This window comes from Jaculus jaculus, chromosome 13 (assembly GCF_020740685.1).
Source record: "Jaculus jaculus isolate mJacJac1 chromosome 13, mJacJac1.mat.Y.cur, whole genome shotgun sequence".
NCBI lineage: Eukaryota > Metazoa > Chordata > Mammalia > Rodentia > Dipodidae > Jaculus > Jaculus jaculus.
In genome coordinates this window covers 17836896-17857787 of record NC_059114.1, presented here as the reverse complement: position 1 = coordinate 17857787, position 20892 = coordinate 17836896, and the positions used below count along the sequence as shown (strand labels likewise).

General features: G+C 48.6%; 1 protein-coding gene across 1 annotated transcript; it reads left to right on the top strand.

Moving 5' to 3' along the window:
* The first annotated feature begins 7836 nt into the window (after positions 1-7836).
* On the top strand, positions 7837-17629 carry Pebp1 (phosphatidylethanolamine binding protein 1). The gene is made up of 4 exons (XM_004664145.2): positions 7837-8045; positions 10231-10340; positions 11996-12096; positions 16759-17629. The coding sequence occupies exons 1-4, from the start codon at positions 7908-7910 to the stop codon at positions 16974-16976; spliced, it is 567 nt and encodes a 188-aa protein (XP_004664202.1). The 5' UTR covers positions 7837-7907; the 3' UTR covers positions 16977-17629.
* Positions 17630-20892: the final 3263 nt, after the last annotated feature.

Here is a 20892-nt window from a genome sequence, read left to right as displayed (position 1 = left end):
CTTTGCAAGCAAGCACCTTTAACCACTGATACATCTCTCTAGCCCCTGAACTACATTTTTATTTTTTTAATTAATTTATTTTTTTAATGTTTTTTTGGTTTTTCGAGGTAGGGTCTCACTCTAGCCCAGGCTGACCTGGAATTCACTATGGAGTCTCAGGGTGGCCTCAAACTCATGACAATCCTACCTCTGCCTCCTGAGTGCTGGGATTAAAGGCATGCGCCACCATGCCCAGCTATTTTTTTGTTTTTTTTTTTTTGAGGTAGGGTTTCACTCTAGTCCAGGCGGACCTGGAATTCACTCTGTAGTCTCACGGAAGCCTCAAACTCATGGTGACCCTCTTACCTCTGTCTCCCAAGTGCTGGGATTAAAGCCATGTGTCACCATGCCCAGCTTGCATTTTTATTAATTAATTAATTTATGTATTTATTCACCAGCAGAGAGAGACATAGAGAAAGAAATAATGGACATATCAGGGTGTATAGTCACTGCCCAAGAACTCCAAATGCATGTGCTACTTTGTGCATCTGGCATTATGTGGGTACTGGGGAGATCAAACCCAGGTCATTAGGCTTTGCAGGCAAGCTTCTTAACCACTGAACCATCTCTTCAGCCCTAGACTTCATTTTTTAATGTTTGCATCTTATCATTTATTTATTTTTCTGTTTTTAAAATTAGCATACAAAAGTGTGTGAGACCCTACCTGGAAAAAAAAAGAAAGAAAAAAGTCACAAGCTTCACGATGGCATTTCATCCATACATTGTTCTTTGGTGACTGAGTTTTAAAACTAGAGAGAGCTTTTCTTCCCTGGTCATGAAGAAGTGTTCCGTCTTTCATCTGTGTTCTGTCTGCCGGGGTGTGTGTGTGTGTGTGTGAGTTTGCACGCTTGTTGCTGTAGTTTTATGATGGAGTTGTATCATCTACACACATAATTTCTGCGAATCGCTTTGGGTCAAGAGGTGAAGGAGAGGTAGAGAGAGGAAGAGAGAGATCACTGTAGATATGTGGGGGACGGCACTTTACTGTGACTTTCACAGTACCCGACACAGACCTCGGCATAAAACGTGGTACCCTGCTACCCCAGGCACCCCGAGGCTTACTGACTATGGCTTTGTGCGGCCACTCACTAGGGAAGGAACAAAGGGGCCGTAATTGGTGGAAGCATTTTCTATCCTTGCACCAGGGCCCACAGCTCCCACCACAGAACCCTCAAATCACCAACACCCTCACATCTAAAGCAAGCCAGTGACCTTGACTGAGTTCATCTGATAGCAAAACAGGTTAACAAGATCAGTATATATGTATTTATGTCTACGTCACATGTGTCCTTTCCGGACTTTGGCCCAACTCCCCCAAAATTGGCCTGGCACCCTCATGTGAGCTAATCTTTTTGGCCTATCTTTTGGACAAATGTTAATCATCAGTTCAAAGTGAATGGGGAAATCACAGTAAGTTCAAGGTTAATGTGTTTTTTCAAAATATTTTATTTATTAATTCATTTATTTGAGAGACAGAGAGAGAGGCAAATAGACAGAAAAAGAGAATGGGTATACCAGGGCCTTTAGCCACTGCAAACAAACTCCAGATGCATGTGCCCCCTTGTGCATCTGGCTTACATGGGTCTTGGGGAATAGAACAGGGGTCCTTAAGCTTTGCAGGCAAACGCCTTAACTGCTGAGCCATCTCACCAGCCCTGTTTAATGTCTTTTGATAAATACAGTTACTTCATTTCTGGAAGATTCTAGTAAGTTCCTAAAGTTTTGATCTGTACAGAAATCAGGGATTTTTTTTTTTTTTGTGGAGGGAGTAGTTTTTTGAGGTAGGGTCTCACTGTAGCTCAGGCTGACCTGGAATTCACTATGTAGTCTCAGACTGGCCTCGAACTCGTGGTGATCCTCCTGCTTCTGCCTCCCAAGTGCTGGGATTAAAGGCGAGCGGCCCCACGCGTGGCTAGAGTCAGTTCTAATTAGCAGGCTGACATCATGTTCGGTTCCTGTGAGCAGTACACCTGCACAGCTGTTCTCCGTCTCTGTGTCGTGAACAAGATGGCTGCAAGGACGTTGGCAGTGGCACGTGGCTCCTTTGCTCACAGGGCGAGGGGACAGCTGAGGGACTAAAGGCACTTGCTTGTTAGCACAGGAGGAAGCATTTATTTTTATTTATTCATTTATTTTTCTTTTTCCATCCACGTACTCTTTCCCGAATCCACACTTTTCTAAAATAATTTTTAAATTATTTGTTTATTTATTTGAGAGCGACAGACACAGAGAGAAAGACAGATAGAGGGAGAGAGAGAGAATGGGCGCGCCAGGGCCTCCAGCCTCTGCAAGCGAACTCCAGACGCGTGCGCCCCCTTGTGCATCTGGCTAACGTGGGACCTGGGGAACCGAGCCTCGAACCGGGGTCCTTAGGCTTCACAGGCAAGCGCTTAACCGCTAAGCCATCTCTCCAGCCCCAAATCCACACTTTTCAAGCAAGCTCCTTTGACCACTGAGCCATCTATCTCTCCAGTCCCAAGGAATCTACACTTTTCCTTTGGAGAACCTCCCTCCTCACACCTGATGACGACGTGACTGAAACGAAGCTGTTGGGCTGAATGAGGACCCAGATGTGGTCAGTATTGTTCCCACTTGCTGGGTGGGGTGGTGCACACCTGTGAGCCCAGCACTCTGAAGACTGAGGCAAGAAGCATTCTGAGGGCTAGAGAGATGGCTTAGCGGTTAAGCGCTTGCCTGTGAAGCCTAAGGACCCCAGTTCGAGGCTTGGTTCCCCAGGTCCCACGTTAGCCAGATGCACAAGGGGGCGCACGCGTCTGGAGTTCGTTTGCAGAGGCTGGAAGCCCTGGCGCGCCCATTCTCTCTCTCTCCCTCTATCTGTCTTTCTCTCTGTGTCTGTCGCTCTCAAATAAATAAATAAATAATTTTTTTTTTTAAAAAGAAGCATTCTGAGTTCCAGGCCAGTCTGAGCTACAAGACTACCAAAAAAAAAAAAAATTTTTTTTTTTAAAAGAGGGCTGGTGAGATGGCTTGGTAGTTAAAGATCCTTGCTTGCCAAGCCTGCTGGCCTGGGTTCAATTTCCCAGTACCCACACAAAACCAGATGCATAAAGTAGTGCATGCATCTGTAATTCATTTGCAGTGGCCAGAGGCCCTGGAGTGCCCATTCTTTCTCTTTCTGCTTGCAAATAAGTAAATAATGAGAAACTTAAAAAAAAAAAAAGCAAAAAAAAAAAAAAAAAGGAATTGTGCTATCTTGAATCAGATACCCCTTGTGGTGGTTTGATTCAGGTGTCCCCCATAAACTTAGGTGTTCTGAATGCTAGGTTCACAGCTGATGGAGATTTGGGAATTAACACTTCCTGGAGGCAGTGTATTGTTGGAGGCAGGCTTATGGGTATTATAGCCAGTTTCCCCATGCCAGTGTTTGGCACACTCTCCTGTTCCTATTGTCCACCTGATGTTGGCTAGTGGGTGATGTCCATCCTCTGCTCATGCCATTGTTTTCCCCTGTCATCATGGAGTTTCCCCTTCGAGCCTGTGAGTCAAAATAAACCTCTTTTCCCCACAAGCTGCTCTTGGTTGGGTGATTTCTACCAGCAATGCGAACCTGACTGCAACACTCCCATAAACTCATGTGTTTTGTTTCTAGTTGGTGGCAACTTGGTAGGTGGATTGCTGGAGGAGGTGTGTTGTTGGGGGTGGTTAGTTGGTACACACCCCTGCTGCTATTTTCCGTGTGCGGTGGCAGAGGTGATTCCCAGCCTCTGCTCATGCCATGCTTTTCCCCGCCATCAGGAAGGTTCACCTCAAGACCGTAAGCCAAAATTTAAAAAAATAAAAATAAACTTTCCTCCCATCAGCTACTTCCGGTTGAGTGCTTTGTCCCAGTAATGAGAAAGTAACTACAACAGGAATTGTTAATTATAAGCAGCCAATTAGATCTGGAGTGGGATGCTCTCTCTCTCTCTCTCTCTCTCACACACACACATATGTATGTATGTACGGTTTGTTTGTTTTTTCAAGGTGACGTCTCGGTCTACCCAGGTTGACCTGGAATTTACTATGTGGTCCCAGGGTGGCCTCAAGCTCAGGGCGGTCCTCCTACCTCAGCTTCCCAAGTGCTGAGATTAAAGGTGTGCGTTACCACACCTGACTTTGTGTCCATAACTTTGCTGGAACAGATGGGAAATCAAAGCCTTTTGGCTCTCCACCTTAACATCCTAAGAGGCTGGATAACAAGCCTATGCCACCGGACCCAGTCGGGCCTCCCTTTGACTGCAGTGCCCTTCGGAGGCCGCGGCACACTTGCAGCACATCACATCTGGAGTGAGAGGGCAGCTTCCCCTGGTGAAGCCTTTGTGATCGTTTGTGGCCAGGCACAAGCAATCTCATATCCATTTTTGTCTTTTTTGTTTGTTTGTTTTAAGTGTGTGCCTCTATACCTGGCTTTAAGAGTGTGGGTGTGGGGGAGGCACACTTCTTTCTTTTTCTTTTCTTTTCTTTTTTATTATTTTTGAGGTAGGGTCGCACTGTAGCTCAGGCCGACCTGGAATTCACTATGCAGTCTCAGGGTGGCCTTGATCCTCCTATCTCTGCCTCCTGAGTGCTGGGATTAAAGGCGTGCACTACCACACCCAGCTTTTTTCTTATATAAGTTTCATATGTGTGTGTGTGTGTGTGTGTGTGTGTGTGTGTGTGTGTATGTATATTTGAGAGCAACAGACAGAAAGAAAGAAGCAGAGAGAGACAGAGACAGAGAAGGAATGGGTGCATCAGAGCCTCCAGCCACTGCAAACAAACTCCAGATGCGTGCACCCCCTTGTGCATCTGGCTAATGTGGGTCCTGGGGAGTCGAGTCTCGAACTGGGGTCCTTAGGCTTCACAGGCAAGTGCTTAACCGCTAAGTCATCTCTCCAGTCATAAAATATTTTTTAAAAGTCCATATGTGGGGCTGGAGAGATGGCTCAGCTGTTAAGGCACTTGCCCGCGAAGCCAAAGGACCCAGGTTTGATTCCCCAAGACCCATGTAAGCCAGATACACAAGGTGACATATGCGTATGGAGTTCCTTTGCAGTGATTAGAGGCCCTGATACGCCCATTCTCTCTCCTTCTCCTTCTTTCTTTCTCTCTCACATAAGTAAATAAGTAAATAAATAATATTTTTTAAAAGCGCGTATGTGGCATGCAAGAAGAAAAGAGCCCGTGGTGTGGTAGCTTGTCTTCACTGTCAGTGCTGCTGCACTGGAATGGAGTAGGAGGCGCCGGTGTGGGAGGTACTTGCAGAGAGCTCTGACTGAGTGGGGGACAATGCAACCTAAATGCGGGCAGCACCCTCTTAGGAGCCTGGGCTCTAGACTGAATGAAAAGAGAAAAAAGGAGAGAGCAAGCTGAGCGCCATCATCTAGCTCTGCTTGCTGGCCGAGGATGCAATGTGACGGGCTGCCTCACACTTACAGAGGACCTGGGGAACCAAACCTGGGTCCTTAGGCTTCGCAGGCAAGTGCCTTATTTGCTGAGCCATCTCTTCAGCTTGTTGCCATGCCCAGTTTTTTCTTTTCTTTCTCTCTCTCTTTCTTTCTTTCTTTCTTTCTTTCTTTCTTTCTTTCTTTCTTTCTTTCTTTCTTTCTTTCTTTCTTTCTTTTTTTTTTTTGAGGCATGGTCTCACTCTAGCCCAAGCTGACCTGGAATTCACTCTGTAGTCTCAGGCTGGCCTGAGAAATGAACCCAACATGGCTCAGGGAAATTTTGCGGAAGAAGGGGCAGAAAGAATGTCAGAGCCACATGTTGTGTCATAATATTCAGAGACATTTATCGTACCAATAACTGTGGGCTAACTCCACCATGCACGACCCATATACCTCCACAAGGAGGGGCCAATGGGGAGGGGGTAGGTCACGGATGAGCCTAATAATGGTACCAAACTGCCTGTACTTGCAGAATAGAAAACTAATAAAAAAAAATCAGCACAAGGAGAGGGGTTGGTTATCATAGGTGCAGATTAGTGGTGGAAGAGGTACTTGGCAGCCAAATAGGAATAACTGTGGATTTTTAAATTTTTTAAAATTTTTATTGATTTGGGGGGGCAGAAAGAGAATGGGCACACCACGGCCTTTAACCACTGCAAATGGACTCCAGAGGCACATGCCATCTCTCCAGCCCTAACTGTGGTTTTAAAAAGTCATCTCTTGGCTTAGTGGTTAAGGAACTTGCCTGTGAAGCCTAAGGATCTAGGTTTCATTTCCCAGTACTCATGTAAGCTAGATGTACAAGGTGGCGCATGCGTCTGGAGTTTGCTTTAAGTGGCTAGAGACCCTGGCATGCCCATGCTCTCTAGCTGCCTCTTTCTCTATCTCTCTGACAAATAAATAGTGGTTTGTTTGTCTTATTTTATTATTTATATTTGAGAGAGAGACAGAGAGATGGAGAATGGGCATGCCAGGGCCTACAGCCACTACAAACGAACTCCAGACCCATATGTCCCCTTGTGCATCTGGCTTATGTGGGTCCTGGGAAATCGAACCGAGGTCATTTGGCTTTGCAGGCAAGCGCCTTAACCGCTAAGCCATCTCTGCAGCCCCTCTAATAAATAAATAAAATTTTTAAAAGCCATCTTTGCAGGCTGGGGGAGATGGCTTAGCTGTTAAGGCTTGCTTACAAAGCCTGCCAGTCTGGGCTCAATTCCCCAGCACCCACACAAGGTCAGATGCACAAAGTGGCACAGGCAGCCACTTTGCAGCAGCAAGAGGCCCTGGAGCAACCACACACACAAATAAGTAAACAAATAAAGAAAGAAGTTAAAAAATCTCATTTGCTAACAACAGTAACAAAAACTCCAGTCATTTCTCAAGAATGTTGTGAGGATAAAGTTAATGATGCGAGGCAAGTTAAGGATCAAACATATATGTTCACATCTATTTGTCCGTGGAGAAAATGTGCAGAAATTCACTCAGGCTTTCTTTCCAGAGACAAGTGCAAACACAGGGAAGGGAGGAAAGACGGGCTCATTTTAAGATGGTGCATTAGGGCCTCTAAGCCACTGCACATGAACTCCAGACACATGCACCACCCTGTGCATCTGGCTTTACATGGGGAATGTCTACATTAAAAAATATTTTATTTATTTATTTGCACGCAGAGATATAAAGAGAGACACACACAGAGGGAGAGAGCAAGAACAAAAGAGAGAGAATTGGTGTGCCAGGGCCTCTAGCCCCTCCAAAAGTACTCCAGACATACGTGCCATTTTGTGCCTCTGGCTTTTTATCTGGTTACTGGGGAATCAAACTCTGGTCATTAGGCCCTGCAGGCAAGCACTTTAGCTGCTGAGCCATCTCTCCCGTCTCCTGTCTACTTTTAAAAACAAATATTTTTATTTATTTGCAAGGAGAGATAAAATGGGCACGCCAAGGCCTCTCGCCACTGCAAACAAGCTCCAGGCTCACGTGCCACTTGGTGCAGCTGGCCTGACGTGGGTATCGAACCCACGCCATCAGCAGCCTTTGCAAGCAAGCGCTGCTAACCGCTGGGCCATCTCTCCGGGCCTGGCGTGGTCACTTCCGAATTGCAAAAGTGGGGCAGAGCTTCACGTCAAAGGTAAAACCACAGCAAGCCTATCTCAACCGCGCTCGGGCCAACAGTGCAGTTCGGGAGGGCTCAGCCTTGGCCCGCAGCAAGTTGCCTCGACCCGGGCGCGCTAGATGGGCTCTCGCTACCGGATTTAACCAATCAGAGAGCGAGTGGGCCGGGACCCGGGCTGTGATTGGCGGGACTTGCTGGCGGCGGGTGCGCATGCGCTCACGTGGTCACTGGTTCTCCCCCCGCGCCGCTCGGGCCAGTTTGCAGGTCGGCGCGTGGCTTTTTCCCTGCGGAACCGCCGCCCGCGCAGCCGCCGCCGCCGCCGCCGCGTCATGCCGGTCGACCTCAGCAAGTGGTCCGGGCCTTTGAGCCTGCAGGAGGTGGACGAGCGGCCCCAGCACCCGCTGCGGGTCACCTACGGTGGGGGGGTGGAGGTGGACGAGCTGGGCAAAGTGCTGACGCCCACCCAGGTAACCCGCGGGCGTGTGTGTGTGGGGGGAGGCTGATCTGGGGTTTCGGGGGGAAGGGGCTCCCGAAGCAGCGAGGTCCTCGATTCCCTGGGCGTCAGGCCTGCATAGACCCACTTGCAGGGGCTTCAAGGCCCTGGGAGGCATCTAGGTCCAGATACCCCCAGCCCTCCCGGGTCCTGGGGGTGGGGAGGAGGCTTGTCCGAGATGGATGCACACTGTGGCCGCCCGGATGTCCCCAGAGTCTGTTTTTTTGGGGGGGGGCTCATCATTTTTAAGTCCCAGTTTGGACAGCCCCCACCCCTAGTTGTGACGCATTATGTAACCGGTGACGGCCGGGCGATTTCTCCTTTGTTTTTAGCGGTCAGGAGCACGCAGCTGTGCAAGTGCACGCTTTTGTAAAGGCTCCCGGGCCAGCGCCCGGGTAACCGTGTGACCCTGGGGCCCGGTGCCCAGGGGCTGGTCAGGGCCGGGCCAGTGGATTCATCCACGGCCACCGTTGCTCAACTGTTCCCTTGTGAAGCTCCGTGAGCCCGCGGGGAATAAACTGCCCTAACGGTCCGTGCTGTGGACAGTTTAGTGTTTGGGATGTTAAATAGGAAACAACCGTTTTGGAAGCCTTGTCTGTCTTCCTTCCCCCCTCCACTTCCCCCCCCCCCATCCCGCCCCTCACTCACCCCCGATCCAGGCTTCCCACCGTATGCTCTTGACCATGTGCAGTTAAAGCAGATGGCATCTTAGCCAGCCCCAAGGGACCAGACAGTAGACCCTCAGAACAGAACAAGGTGGTGGTGGAGGGATGGAATCCTGCTTAACCTCTCCCCCCCCCCCCACTTTTTTGGGCTAAATTTGTAGAATCCTCAATAGATCATTTTAATTTGCAGTCTTTTAAAATTCCAACCTCTTTGCTGTTAATAACATGTGAGAATAGTGACCCAGTTAAAAAAATTTTCTTTAAAAAATTTGTATTTTTTAAACAGTATTTTTAAAAAATTTATTTATTAGACAGAAAGAGAGATACTGAAATAGGCAGGTAGAGAGACATAGAATGGGCATGCCAGGGCCTCCAGCCACTGCAAATGAACTCTAGATGCATACACTACCCCCCCCCCCCATGATGCATCTGGCTTACGTGGGTCCTGGGGAATTGAACCTGAGTCCTTTGGCTTTGCAGGCAAGCGCCTTAACCACTGAGCAACTTCTCCAGGTTTGCCTCGAACTCACAATGACCTCCCAAGAGCTGGGATTAAAGGTGTGTTCCACCATGCCAGTCTGAGATGTGTATCTTTTATACTTACAAAAGACTTCACCTCTGGCTCTTAGTAGAGGCAATACCCATAGCTTCTATTAATAATTGGGCCTGGTGTGGTGGTGCATACCTGCAATCCCAGCACTCCGGAGGCAGAGGTAAGAGGAGCATGGAGTTAGAGACTACATAGTTAATTCCAGGCCCATTTGGAGTAGAGCGAGACCCTACCTCGAAAAACCAATAATAATAATCAGTTATTTTGCAAAGTATAGTGGGATATGTGTGTGGAAGTGCCATAAAAACATTATTTTATATGCTTACTAAAAGTCATTAAGAAATAATAATCTTTGGTCTTACCTTTGAGGAGTGTGAGGTCTAAGGAAGAGTTGGAGTCGTTAACATTTCTTGCTTTTTAAAAATGCAGTTTATTTAAGCGAGAGAGAGAGAGAGAGAGAGAGAGAGAGAGAATAGGCACACCAGGGCCTCCAGCCACTGCAAACAAACTCCAGACACATGCATCACCTTGTGCATCTAGCTTTTGTGGGTCCTGGGCATTGAACCTGGGTTCTTAGGCTTTTCAAGCAAGTGCCTTAACTCCTAAGCCATCTTTCCAGCCCCATTTCTTATTTTTTTTTTTAAAGTTGAATGTCTTTTTTTTATTATTTTATTTTAATTAATTTATTTATTTATTTGAGAGCGACAGACACAGAGAGAAAGACAGATAGAGGGAGAGAGAGAGAACGGGCGCGCCAGGGCCTCCAGCCTCTGCAAACGAACTCCAGACGTGTGCGCCCCCTTGTGCATCTGGCTAACGTGGGACCTGGGGAACCGAGCCTCGAACCGGGGTCCTTAGGCTTCACAGGCAAGCGCTTAACCGCTAAGCCATCTCTCCAGCCCCCATTTCTTATTTTTTAACATCAGCCTGGTTCCTTTGTACAGGTTAAGAACAGACCCACCAGCATTTCCTGGGATGGCCTTGACCCGGGGAAGCTCTACACCTTGGTCCTCACAGACCCGGATGCTCCCAGCAGGAAGGATCCCAAATTCAGGTCGGTTGGGGAAAACTGGATGAGAGGCAGACTTGACCAGCCTGGGGTTGTCTGTGCCCAGGCTTGAGTTAGAATCGATAGCTTTGCTTTTGAGCAGGACCCTGAACCAAAGCCAGTGGCCAGATCCACCTGGGATCTACTTTTGTATCAGCTTTTCAAGATAAGGGTGGCTTCACATTTTTAGATGATTGGGAAAAACCAAAATAAGAGTACCACTTTGTGACCTGTGGAAACTTAAGAGAAATTCAAATTGCAGTGTTAATAAGTAGAGATTCTTTTTTTGAGGCAATCCCAACAAACTCTTTTTTTTTTTTGTTTGTTTTGTTTTGTTTTTGTTTTTTGGTTTTTCGAGGTAGGGTCTGTCTCTGGTCCAGGCTGACCTGGAATTAACTCTGTCATCTCAGAGTGGCCTTGAACTCATGGCGATCCTCCTACCTCTGCCTCCCGAGTGCTGGGATTAAGGCGTGCGCCACCATGCCCAGCTCAGACTCTTTTTTTAATGCAAGGGGAAGGGGGAGAGAATTAGCCTGCCAGGGCCTCCAGCCACTGCGATCAAACGCCAGGCACACGTGCCCCTTGTGCACTTGCATCGCTGTGCGTCTGGCTTACGTGGGACGTGGGGAGAGCCAAATGTGAGTCCTTAGGCTTTGCAGGCAAGTGCCTTAACTACAAAACCATCTCTCTACCCCATAGGTAAGAGATTATTTTTTTTTAGAAAATATTTATTTGAGATAGAGGCAGATAGAGAGAATGGGTACACCAGGGCCTCTAGCCATTGCGAACAAACTCCAGATGCATGTGCCCCCTTGTGCATCTGGCTTATGTGGGTCCTAGGGAATTGAACTGGGGTCCTTAGGCTTTGCAAGCAAACACCTTAACCACTAAGCCATTTACCCAGCCCAAGAATTTTTATTTGCTTTTTAGACAGTGTCTCATGTAGCCTGGTCTGGCCTCAGACTCACCATGTAGTGGAGGATGATTTTGAACTCCTGAGTCTTCTGTCTCTACCTCCAAGTGCTGGGTTTACAGGTGTGTGCCACCATCGCTGGTTTATGTGGGGCTGGGGATCGAACCCCTGCCAACAGGGCCTCCGTCAACAAAGCTACATTGCCAGGCTCATACAGGGCCTTTCTTTTTTTAAAAAAACTTTTATTTATTTATTTATTTGACAGCAATAGACAGAGAAAGAGGCAGATAGAGAGAATGGGTGTGCCAGGCCCTCCAGCCACTGCAAACAAACTGCAGATGTGTGCGCCCCCTTGTGCATCTGGCTAACGTGGGTCCTGGGGAAACGAGCCTTGAACCAGGATCTTTAGGCTTCACAGGCAAGCGCTTAACCACTAAGCCATCTCTCCAGCCCTTATACAGGGTTTTCTGGAGCCTAGCCGAGGCTGCTTGTATACGCACTCTGAGGCTGCTTTCTTTCTGTAGGGACCACATTGAGTATTGGGGACTGAGCCTGTGGGCTGCAGGGCTGATCACATTTGCTCTGGTTGTCCCTACCCAGGTAGGGACACCCAGGGTAGGGGTTGAATCTCCTGGGGATACAGAGGTCTGTGTCCGTGTACATCTGGCCTGGTGTTCTTGATGTACTTGGGCTGGCTGGGCCGTGGTCCTGCATGGCCCTGACCCTCCTGGGTTCTTTCTCTGCACAGGGAATGGCACCATTTCCTGGTGGTCAACATGAAGGGCAATGACATCAGCAGTGGGACAGTCCTCTCTGACTACGTGGGCTCTGGACCTCCCAAAGGCACAGGTCAGCAAAGGCTGCTCTTGAGGGGGCGGGGGAAGGGCTGCCTGAGGGTTAGGTTTGCCTCAGCAGGCTGCCAGTTACCCTCAGGGCATTCTCCTCCAATGTACCTGTGGAGTGTGTGTGTGTGCCTGTGTGTGTGCGGGGTGGGGGGATGTTGGTTGGGAAGGTGCTAAAATTTTTTCTTGTGTAGGATGTCTCGTACTTTTTGTTTTTTAAGATAGGGTCTTGCTCTAACCCACACTGACCAGAAATTCACTGAGTAGTCTCAGGGTGGCCTCAAACTCACAGGAGATCATCCTAACCTGCCCCGCTGAGTACTGGGATTAAAGGCATGCACCACTATGCCTGGCTTTGTTTTGTTTTGTTTGCTTTGTTTGTGTTAAAGATTGAAAACCAGGTCCTCACACATGCTGGGGAAGCATGTGTGCTCTGGGCCTTTAAGAAGCAGTGGAACAAGACTGGAAGGATGGCTTAGTGGTTAAGGCTTTTGCCTGCAAAACTAAAGGATTCAGGTTCGATTCCTCAGGACCCACATAAGCCAGGTACACAAGGGGGCACAAACATCTGGAGTTTGTTTGCAGTGTCTGGAGGCCCTGGCATACCCGTTCCCTCTCTCTCTCTCTCTCTCTCTCTCTCTGTCAAGTAAATAACATAAATAAAAACAAAATGTTTAAGAAGCAGGGAATGGATGTTGTGGGATGTTTTAGGACGGCTTTCTGGGGGGGCCACGGCACACTTGAGCCGTCTCTGTTTCCTATTGAGCCCTTTGTCCCGTGTGAGCTCATGATTGTCCCAATTCATGTGATTAAGAAATGGTCATACTTTGCATATTAATTACACAAAAAGTGCCGATGTATCTCTTTATTGTTCCTTCTTTCTCCCAGAGTACAGTTTGGTATCTTTTTTTTTTTTTTTAAATTTTTATTTATTTATTTGAGAGCGACAGACACAGAGAGAAAGACAGATAGAGGGAGAGAGAGAGAATGGGCGCGCCAGGGCTTCCAGCCTCTGCAAACGAACTCCAGACGCGTGCGCCCCCTTGTGCATCTGGCTAACGTGGGACCTGGGGAACCGAGCCTCGAACCGGGGTCCTTAGGCTTCACAGGCAAGCGCTTAACCGCTAAGCCATCTCTCCAGCCCCAGTTTGGTATCTTGAAAAGATCTGGAAGACTGTGGTAGAACCATTCCAAAGACACACGCACCGCATTGTTTGTGTGCACGCGGAAAGCGCACGTAGATGAGTGGCTCCCACATTGACGGGCTTGTGTCAGATACGTGCTCCCCAGTCACTGGGAGATGGTGATCTGTCGTCACAGATGTTTTTGTGCTCTGGAGCAAGGCCATGGTCGTGGGTGATGCATGGCACGATGCCAGCTAGCGCTTGCCTCCAGGAGTTAGGCTGAGAAGTGTACAAGAAGTCTTTGATAAGGACCCGTGCCCAGGGCCTCATGTTTGATTTGTGGACCTTGAGGCTTCCAGGTGCTTTGAAGGCCTTTCATGCTTTCCTAATGGGCAGGGTCAAGGGACATATTTCCCGAGGATCCAGTGAGTTCTCTAGGGTGGTTATGAAAGCAGGCAATTTAATTAGAGGGAGGATACACTTGAGAATGAAGCAACTCTCCCGAGTAGGAGCTGTGTTCTTTGAAGGAAAGATGCTCAGTAACTCACGTGTGGTTTTCAAGGTGTAACTTGCACAGAGTAAAAGGTACCGACCAAGAGGTTCAGGCAGAGAATTTAGTGGATGTAAACACCTCAAGGCGAAGGTCATTCCCATCACCCTGGAAAGAGCTATTTTGTGGGTTCTTTTCTTTGAAGGTGGGTGGGTTTTGAGGTAGGGTCTCACTCTAGCCCAGACTGACCTGGGATTCACTATGGAGTCTCAGGCTGGCCTCGAACTCATGGCAACCCTCTTCCCGCTGCCTCTCGATTAAAGGCATGTGCCATCACTCCTGGCTTGTGAACTTTTTACTATAATTCTCCTGGAGCTCACTATTTCCCAACCCTGTAGGTTACTGTGGCTGCTGCATTCCTATGGCTGGACTGTGTGGTATGCAGTTGATTCAGTGACTGGTCTCATTCAGTGTCACTTCTATGGAGGTCACCCAAGTTAACGCTTGTGTCGGTGGCTCCTGTCCTTTTGGTCACTGGTATTAGGCTGTAGCTAGTGCCTGAATATCATGAACAAAGTGGCTGTTCCTAGGCCACGGCCTCATTCTCTTGGGCAGATACCTGGAAGAGCTCCTAAGTGGTAGGAATTGGAAGTTGTAGGCTGATCAGTTTCAGGGGATCCTTGTGGTCCTATAGCACTGTGTCCAGTTTATCAAGTTTATACCTAGTCCCAGTAGCCTGGAGCGTTTTGTGGTTGTCAGCCTTCACTCCTGTCTGCTACTCTGGTGGGTGATTTTGAGCCCCTTTCTGACCTGACCGAATAAAGACATGCACCACCACGCCTGGCTCATCCACCTCCCCTCCCCCCCTAAGGCAGGGTCTCACTCTAGCCCAGGCTGACCTGGAATTCACTATGTATTCTCAGGGTGGCCTTGACCTCACAGCCATTTTCCTACCTCTGCCTCCGAGTGCTGCTGGGATTGAAAGTGTGTGCCACCATGCCCAACTCTTCATCCACCTTTTTTAAAAAATTTTTTTTTGTTTATTTTTATTTATTTAGTTGAGAGCAGTAGACAGAGAGAGAAAGGGGCAGATAGAGAGAGAATGGGCACACCAGGGCCTCCAGCCACTGTAAATGAACTCCAGATGTGGGCGCCCCCTTCTACATCTGGCTAAAGTGGGTCCTAGGGAATCGAGCCTTGAACTGGGGTCCTCAGGCTTCACAGGCAAGTGCTTAACTGCTGAACCATCTCTCCAGCCTTTCATCCACCTTTTTAAAAAAACATTTTTTAAAAAAATTTATTTATTGGAAAGAGGCAGGTAGAGTGGGTGCGTCAGGGCCTCCAGCCACTGCAAGTGAACTCCAGACACACACGTGTCACCTTGTTGTAGCTTATGTTGGTCCTGGGGAATCAAACGTGGGTCCTTAGGGTTCGCAGGCAAACGCCTTAACGGCTAAACCATCTCTCCAGGCCCCCACCTTTCTGAGATTGGGTCTCTTAGCAGTCTGGGACTTGTCAAGTAGGTTACACCTAGTTGCTGACACCACACTCCCCTCCCTTTCCCTCAGGTCACAAGTGTGTGCCACCACGTGTAGCTTTTTTGGAGGGGGGGGTTATTTATTTATTTTTTTCAAGGTAAGGTCTCACTCTAGCCCAGGCTGACCTGGAATTCAGAAGTGTAGTCTCAGGGTGGCTTCCAACTCACAGTGATCCTCCTACCTCTGTCTCCCTACTGCTGGGATTAAAGGCGTGCACCACCACGCCTGGCTTTGTTTTTATCTTTCTTTATTCTTTTGGTGTGTGGACGTGTGTATGTGTGCACTTGCACAGAGACCAGAGAACTGGGTTTCCCTTTCCTGTTCCCTCACGCTTCCTTGAGGCAGAGCCTTTCCTGATTCTGGAGTCCGCTGCTTTCACAAGTCGCCCGGCTTCCCTCTGCAGGAGCAGGGCCGCAGGTGCGGCGGTTGTGAGGTTCTTGGAAATTGATCTCGGCCCCCCTTAGGGCCCCACTTGCACTGGGAGCTCTCACGTCCACTGAGCCACCTCTGTCTCTAATTCCAGCTTTTTTGTTGAGGGTGCTGGGAATCAAAGTCAGGTGTGCACAGGAAGCACTTTACCACCTGAGCTGTCTCCCCAGCCTCGTAAACAGCTTCTAAAACTGATACAGACATAACACTCACCGTCTTGGATTGGAGAGATGGCCTGGTGGTTGAGGTGCTTGCCTATAAAGCCTAAGGATCCAGGATGTTTTTTTTTTTTTTAATGTTTTATTATTTATTTATTTATTTATTTGTTTGAGAGAATGAGGCAGAGGAAGCAAGAGAATGGGCATTCCAGGGTCTCCAGCCACTGTAAACAAACTCCAGATGCATGTGCCACCTTGTGCATCTGGCCCATGTAGGTCCTAGGGAATCGAACCAAGGTCCTTTGGCTTTGCAGGCAAATGCCTTAACCACTAAGCCATCTTTCTAGCCCGGAGGATCCAGGTTTGATTCCCCAGTGCTCATCTAAGCCAGATGCACAAGGTGGCGCATGCGTCTGCAGTTCATTTGCAGTGGAGGGAGGTCTTGGTGCACCCATTCTCTCTATCTGCTTCTTTCTCTCTCGCTCAAAGAAATAAAATATTTTAAAAGACTTACTGCCTTAACTATTCTTTTTCTTTTTTAAATATTTATTTGAGAGAAAGAGGCAGGTAAAGAGAGAAAGAGAATGGGCCCACCTGGGCCTCCAGCCACTGCGGATGAGCTCCAGACACATGTGCCAGCCTGTGCCTCTGGCTTAGGTGGGCCCTGGGGAATCAAAGCTGTGTCACTGGCTTTGTAGGCAAGCTCCTCAACTGCCCAACCATCTCTCCAGCTCAAGACAGTGAGTTTTATGTCTACCAGGTTTACAAGTTACTTCCAAGGCTGGGGAGATGGCTCGGTTGGTAAAGCGCTTACTGTGCACACCCGAGTTCAAGCCCCAGCGCCCTGTGGCCCCCGTTTTCTTGGTAAGTAAAAACAGGTGATGGTCTTCGGTCCGCCAGGCGTACATCTTTCCTTCTGCCTCTCCCCAGGCCTCCACCGGTACGTCTGGCTGGTCTATGAGCAGGACAAGCCGCTGAAGTGTGACGAGCCCATTCTCAGCAACCGATCTGGAGACCACCGCGGCAAGTTCAAGGTGGCAGCCTTCCGCAAGAAGTACCATCTCGGAACCCCGCTGGCTGGCACGTGCTACCAGGCAGAATGGGACGACTATGTGCCCAAGCTGTACGAGCAGCTGTCCGGGAAGTAGGGCCCCCAGATGCCAGCAGCGGCGTTCCCAGTTCAGTGACGCATGCCATTTCTTCTCTCTGTCCTGCATAGGGGTAGGGTAGTAGTGGTATAGGGTGACCTTGCCGTGCCTGTCCTTTAAACTGTAGATAGTCACACATCTGGTTTATGTTTTGATCACATTCAAACGCTGTCTGGGGAGATGTTTGGCGCCGCGCTGGGGTCGTTACACTGTAAGTAAGGGCGTAGCAACTCGAGCAGAACGGCCAGGTCTGCAGGGAGAGGGCAACGGGTCAGAGTTGAAGGTGCTTTGCTGACAGATTTTGCTGGCCCTGCCTGTGTGGCAGAGTCCAGAACTGCACAGTGGTGGTGTCTCCTGACATTTTTTTAGGGTACCATCTCCCAGCGAGAACGCCCGAAGTTTGCTTCTCAGCTGTACCCCAACTCTGCTCAGGCTGCCCCTGGAAAACAGACCTGGCCAAGCGACAGGGAGAGTGGCTTTGCTGTACGGGAGGCCATCCTGATGCTAGGTAGCAGGTCGTCAGCAATCCTTAACTCAGTTCCTGCTCAGTTGACATTTCTTGCTGGAATAAGAAAAGCAGATCTGGAGTTGCTTGATGTTTTGTTCATTCTGTTTGCTTATTGTTGAATAAAAAGAAAGCGTTGGATGATCCAGACCTCTAGACGTTTGCTTTTGTGGGGGATGGGGGGAGGGTCTCAGACCTCAAGGTGAGCCTGGCTGACCTCAGGGTGAGTCGCCCTCTCCCCATGTGGCAGCAGCTGTTGGGATTCCATCCTGAGGCCCCAGAGAGGGTTCCACTATTCCAGAATGGCTTTCTACAGGTGCCAGAAGACAGCAGGAGAAACAGGTAGGTTTGGTTGTTTTTCAAGGTAGGGTCTCGCTCTAGCCCAGGTGGCCTCGAACTCATGACGACCCTGTTACCTCTACCTCCGGAGTTCTGGCATTGAAGGTGTGTGACAGCACACCTGGTTAAGAAGGAAGTTGTAAAACTGACAGCTTTCACACTTGATAGTGAGATCCCACAACTGTGTCAGAAATGGCCTCCCCCTCCCCAGTGTTCTTTGGGTTGGCCCCATACCAGGAGGCTAGGGCAGTGAGGACAGGAGGAGGACACCCCCAGCTCCACCATGAGCATCAGGAGAAAGGGGTATTAGAAGCTTGTTGCTGATCTGGATGGACCTGACATATTTGGAGACAGCACCTCACTGTACCTTACGCTGGTCTTATATTTCTAGTCCTGCCTCCCCAGCAGCGGGAATTGGAGCTGTGTTCCACCGTGCTTGCTACCCAGTACTTTCTTTGAAAAATTTAAACACATCGTCTCATGATTTCTGGAGTGGAGAAGGGGGTAAGATAGACTTCTTTTTAAAACTTCAGTGGGATTTTAATTTTTTTTGTTTGGTTTGGGTTTTTCAAGATAGGGTCTTGGTTTAGCTCAGGCTGACCTGGAATTCACTATGGAGTCTTAGGCTGGCTTCAAATTCCTGACCATCCTCCTACCTCCGTCTCCCAAGTGCTGGGATTAAAGATGTGCGCCACCATGCCCGACTAAGCTATTGATTTTTTTAAAATATATTTATTTGCAAGCAGGGACAGAAAGAATGGGCATAGCAGGGCCTCTGGCCACTGCAAATGAACTCCAAATGTACATGCCACCTTGTGCATCTGGCTTTATGTGGGTCCTGGGGAGTTGAACCTGGGTCCCTTGACTTTGCAGCCAGGCACCTTAACCACTAAACTATCTCTCTAGCCCCACCAAATTTATTTTTAGCTGGGTGTGGTTGTACACACTTTATTTATTTATTTATTTATTTGAGAGCGACAGACACAGAGAGAAAGACAGATAGAGGGAGAGAGAATGGGCGCGCCAGGGCTTCCAGCCTCTGCAAACGAACTCCAGACGCGTGAGCCCCCTTGTGCATCTGGCTAACGTGGGACCTGGGGAACCGAGCCTCGAACCGGGGTCCTTAGGCTTCACAGGCAAGCGCTTAACCGCTAAGCCATCTCTCCAGCCCTGTACACACTTTTAATCTGAGCACTTGGGAGGCAAAGGTGGGAGGATGAATGTGAGTTCAAGGCCACCCTGAGACTACGTCGTGAATTCCAGGTCAGCCTGGGCTAGAGTGAGACCCTACTCGAAAAACTAAAAAAAAAAAAAAGCATAAATTTCACTGTAGTGTTTTCAAGCAAATTTTGTTACCCTTTCTTCCCTCACCTCAAACAGGCTCCTTTCATCTTTCATGCTTGTTTCCTTATGTCTTCCCCCCTTCTGGTCACTTCTTGTCAGATGAAGGAGGGACTGATATGGTACGGCTTGTCTAAGCAGCTCTAGGGGCTGGGCCTGGTAACGTGCACCTCTAACCCTAGCACCTGGGGTTAAGGAGAACTGAGTGCAAAACCAACCTGGGCAGCATAGTATTTGAGGCCACCTTGGGCTATGTAGAGAGAGACCAGGTCCATTGCAGAAGAGGTGGCAGAAAGAATGTAAGACCCGAAGGAAGGGTAGGACCCCTTACAATGCACTTTTCCAGACACAAAATGGCCTGGTTATCCATGATCTCCCAGTGCCTGGCAGTACTGACACTAGACCATCATAACAGGAGGAAAAGATGACAACTAAATTAAAAAAACAGGGGAGGGGTGTGATAGAGTGGAGTTGTGAAGGGAGAGGTAATTATAGTTTATTGTCTCTCATTATGGAAGTTGCCAATGAAAAAAATTAATTTAATAAAAAGGATGGGAGGCTGGAGAGATGGCTTAGCGGTTAAGCGCTTGCCTGTGAAGCCTAAGGACCCCGGTTCGAGGCTCGATTCCCCAGGTCTCACGTTAGCCAAATGCACAAGGGGGCGCACGCGTCTGGAGTTCGTTTGCAGAGGCTGGAAACCCTGGCACGCCCATTCTCTCTCTCTCCCTCTATCTGTCTTTCTGTGTCTGTCGCTCTCAAATTAAAAAATAAAAAAATTAAAAAATAAAAAAAAAGGATGGGGCTGGGTGTGGTGTCACACCTTTAATCCCAGCACTTGCGAGGCAGAGATAGGAGGATCACTGAGTTCGAGGCCACCCTGAGAGTACATAGTGAATTCCAGGTCAGCCTGAGCTAGAATGAGACCCTACCTTGGAAACCCCCCCCCCCAAAAAAGGCTGGGTACGGTAGTACACGCCTTTAATCCCAGCACTTGGGTGGCAGAGGTAGGATTGCCATGAGTTTGAGGTCACCCTGAGATTACATAGTGAATTCCAGGTCAGACTGAGCTAGAGTGAGAACTTACTTTAAAAAACCAAAAAGAAAAAAAAAAAAAAAAAAGATGGGGGCTTGAGGTATAGCTTAGCGGTTAAGGTGCTTGCCTGCAAAAGCCAAAGGTCGCAGGTTCTATTCCCCAGGACCATGTAAGCCACATGCACAAGTTGACGCATGTGTCTGGAGCTCGTTTGCACAGCTGGAGGCCCTCGTGTACCTATTTTCTCGCCTTCTCACTTCTGTCTGTCTGTCAAATAAATAAATTAAAATAAAATAAAAGGATGGGCCGGAGAGATGGCTCAACAGTTAAAAACTTTGCTTACAAAGCCTGACAGCCTAGTTCAGTTCCCCAGTACTCACATGCAGCCCGATGCACAAAGTGGCGCATGTCTGCAGTTCATCTGCACTGGTAGAAGGCCCAGGAGTGTTTGTTTTCTCTCTTCCTGCCTCCTCTCTCTCAAGTAAATAAATATCTTCAAAACCAACGGGCTGGAAAGATGGCTCAGCAGTTAATGGCACTTGCTTGCAAAGCCTAGTGATCCAGGTTCAATTCTCCAGTTCCTGTGTAACGGCAGATGCATAAGATGGCACATGCATCTGGAGTTCGTTTGCAGCGGCTAGTCCCTGGCATGCCCATTCTCTCTGCAAATAAATAAAATTTCTCACTCTCTTAAAAAA

Coding starts and splice junctions, on each gene's coding strand:
- Pebp1 (XM_004664145.2), top strand. CDS start 7,908: ATGCCGGTCGACCTCAGCAAGTGGTCCGGGCCTTTGAGCCTGCAGGAG. Junction 8,046..10,230: donor AAGTGCTGACGCCCACCCAG/GTAACCCGCGGG, acceptor TCCTTTGTACAG/GTTAAGAACAGACCCACCAG. Junction 12,097..16,758: donor TGGACCTCCCAAAGGCACAG/GTCAGCAAAGGC, acceptor GCCTCTCCCCAG/GCCTCCACCGGTACGTCTGG.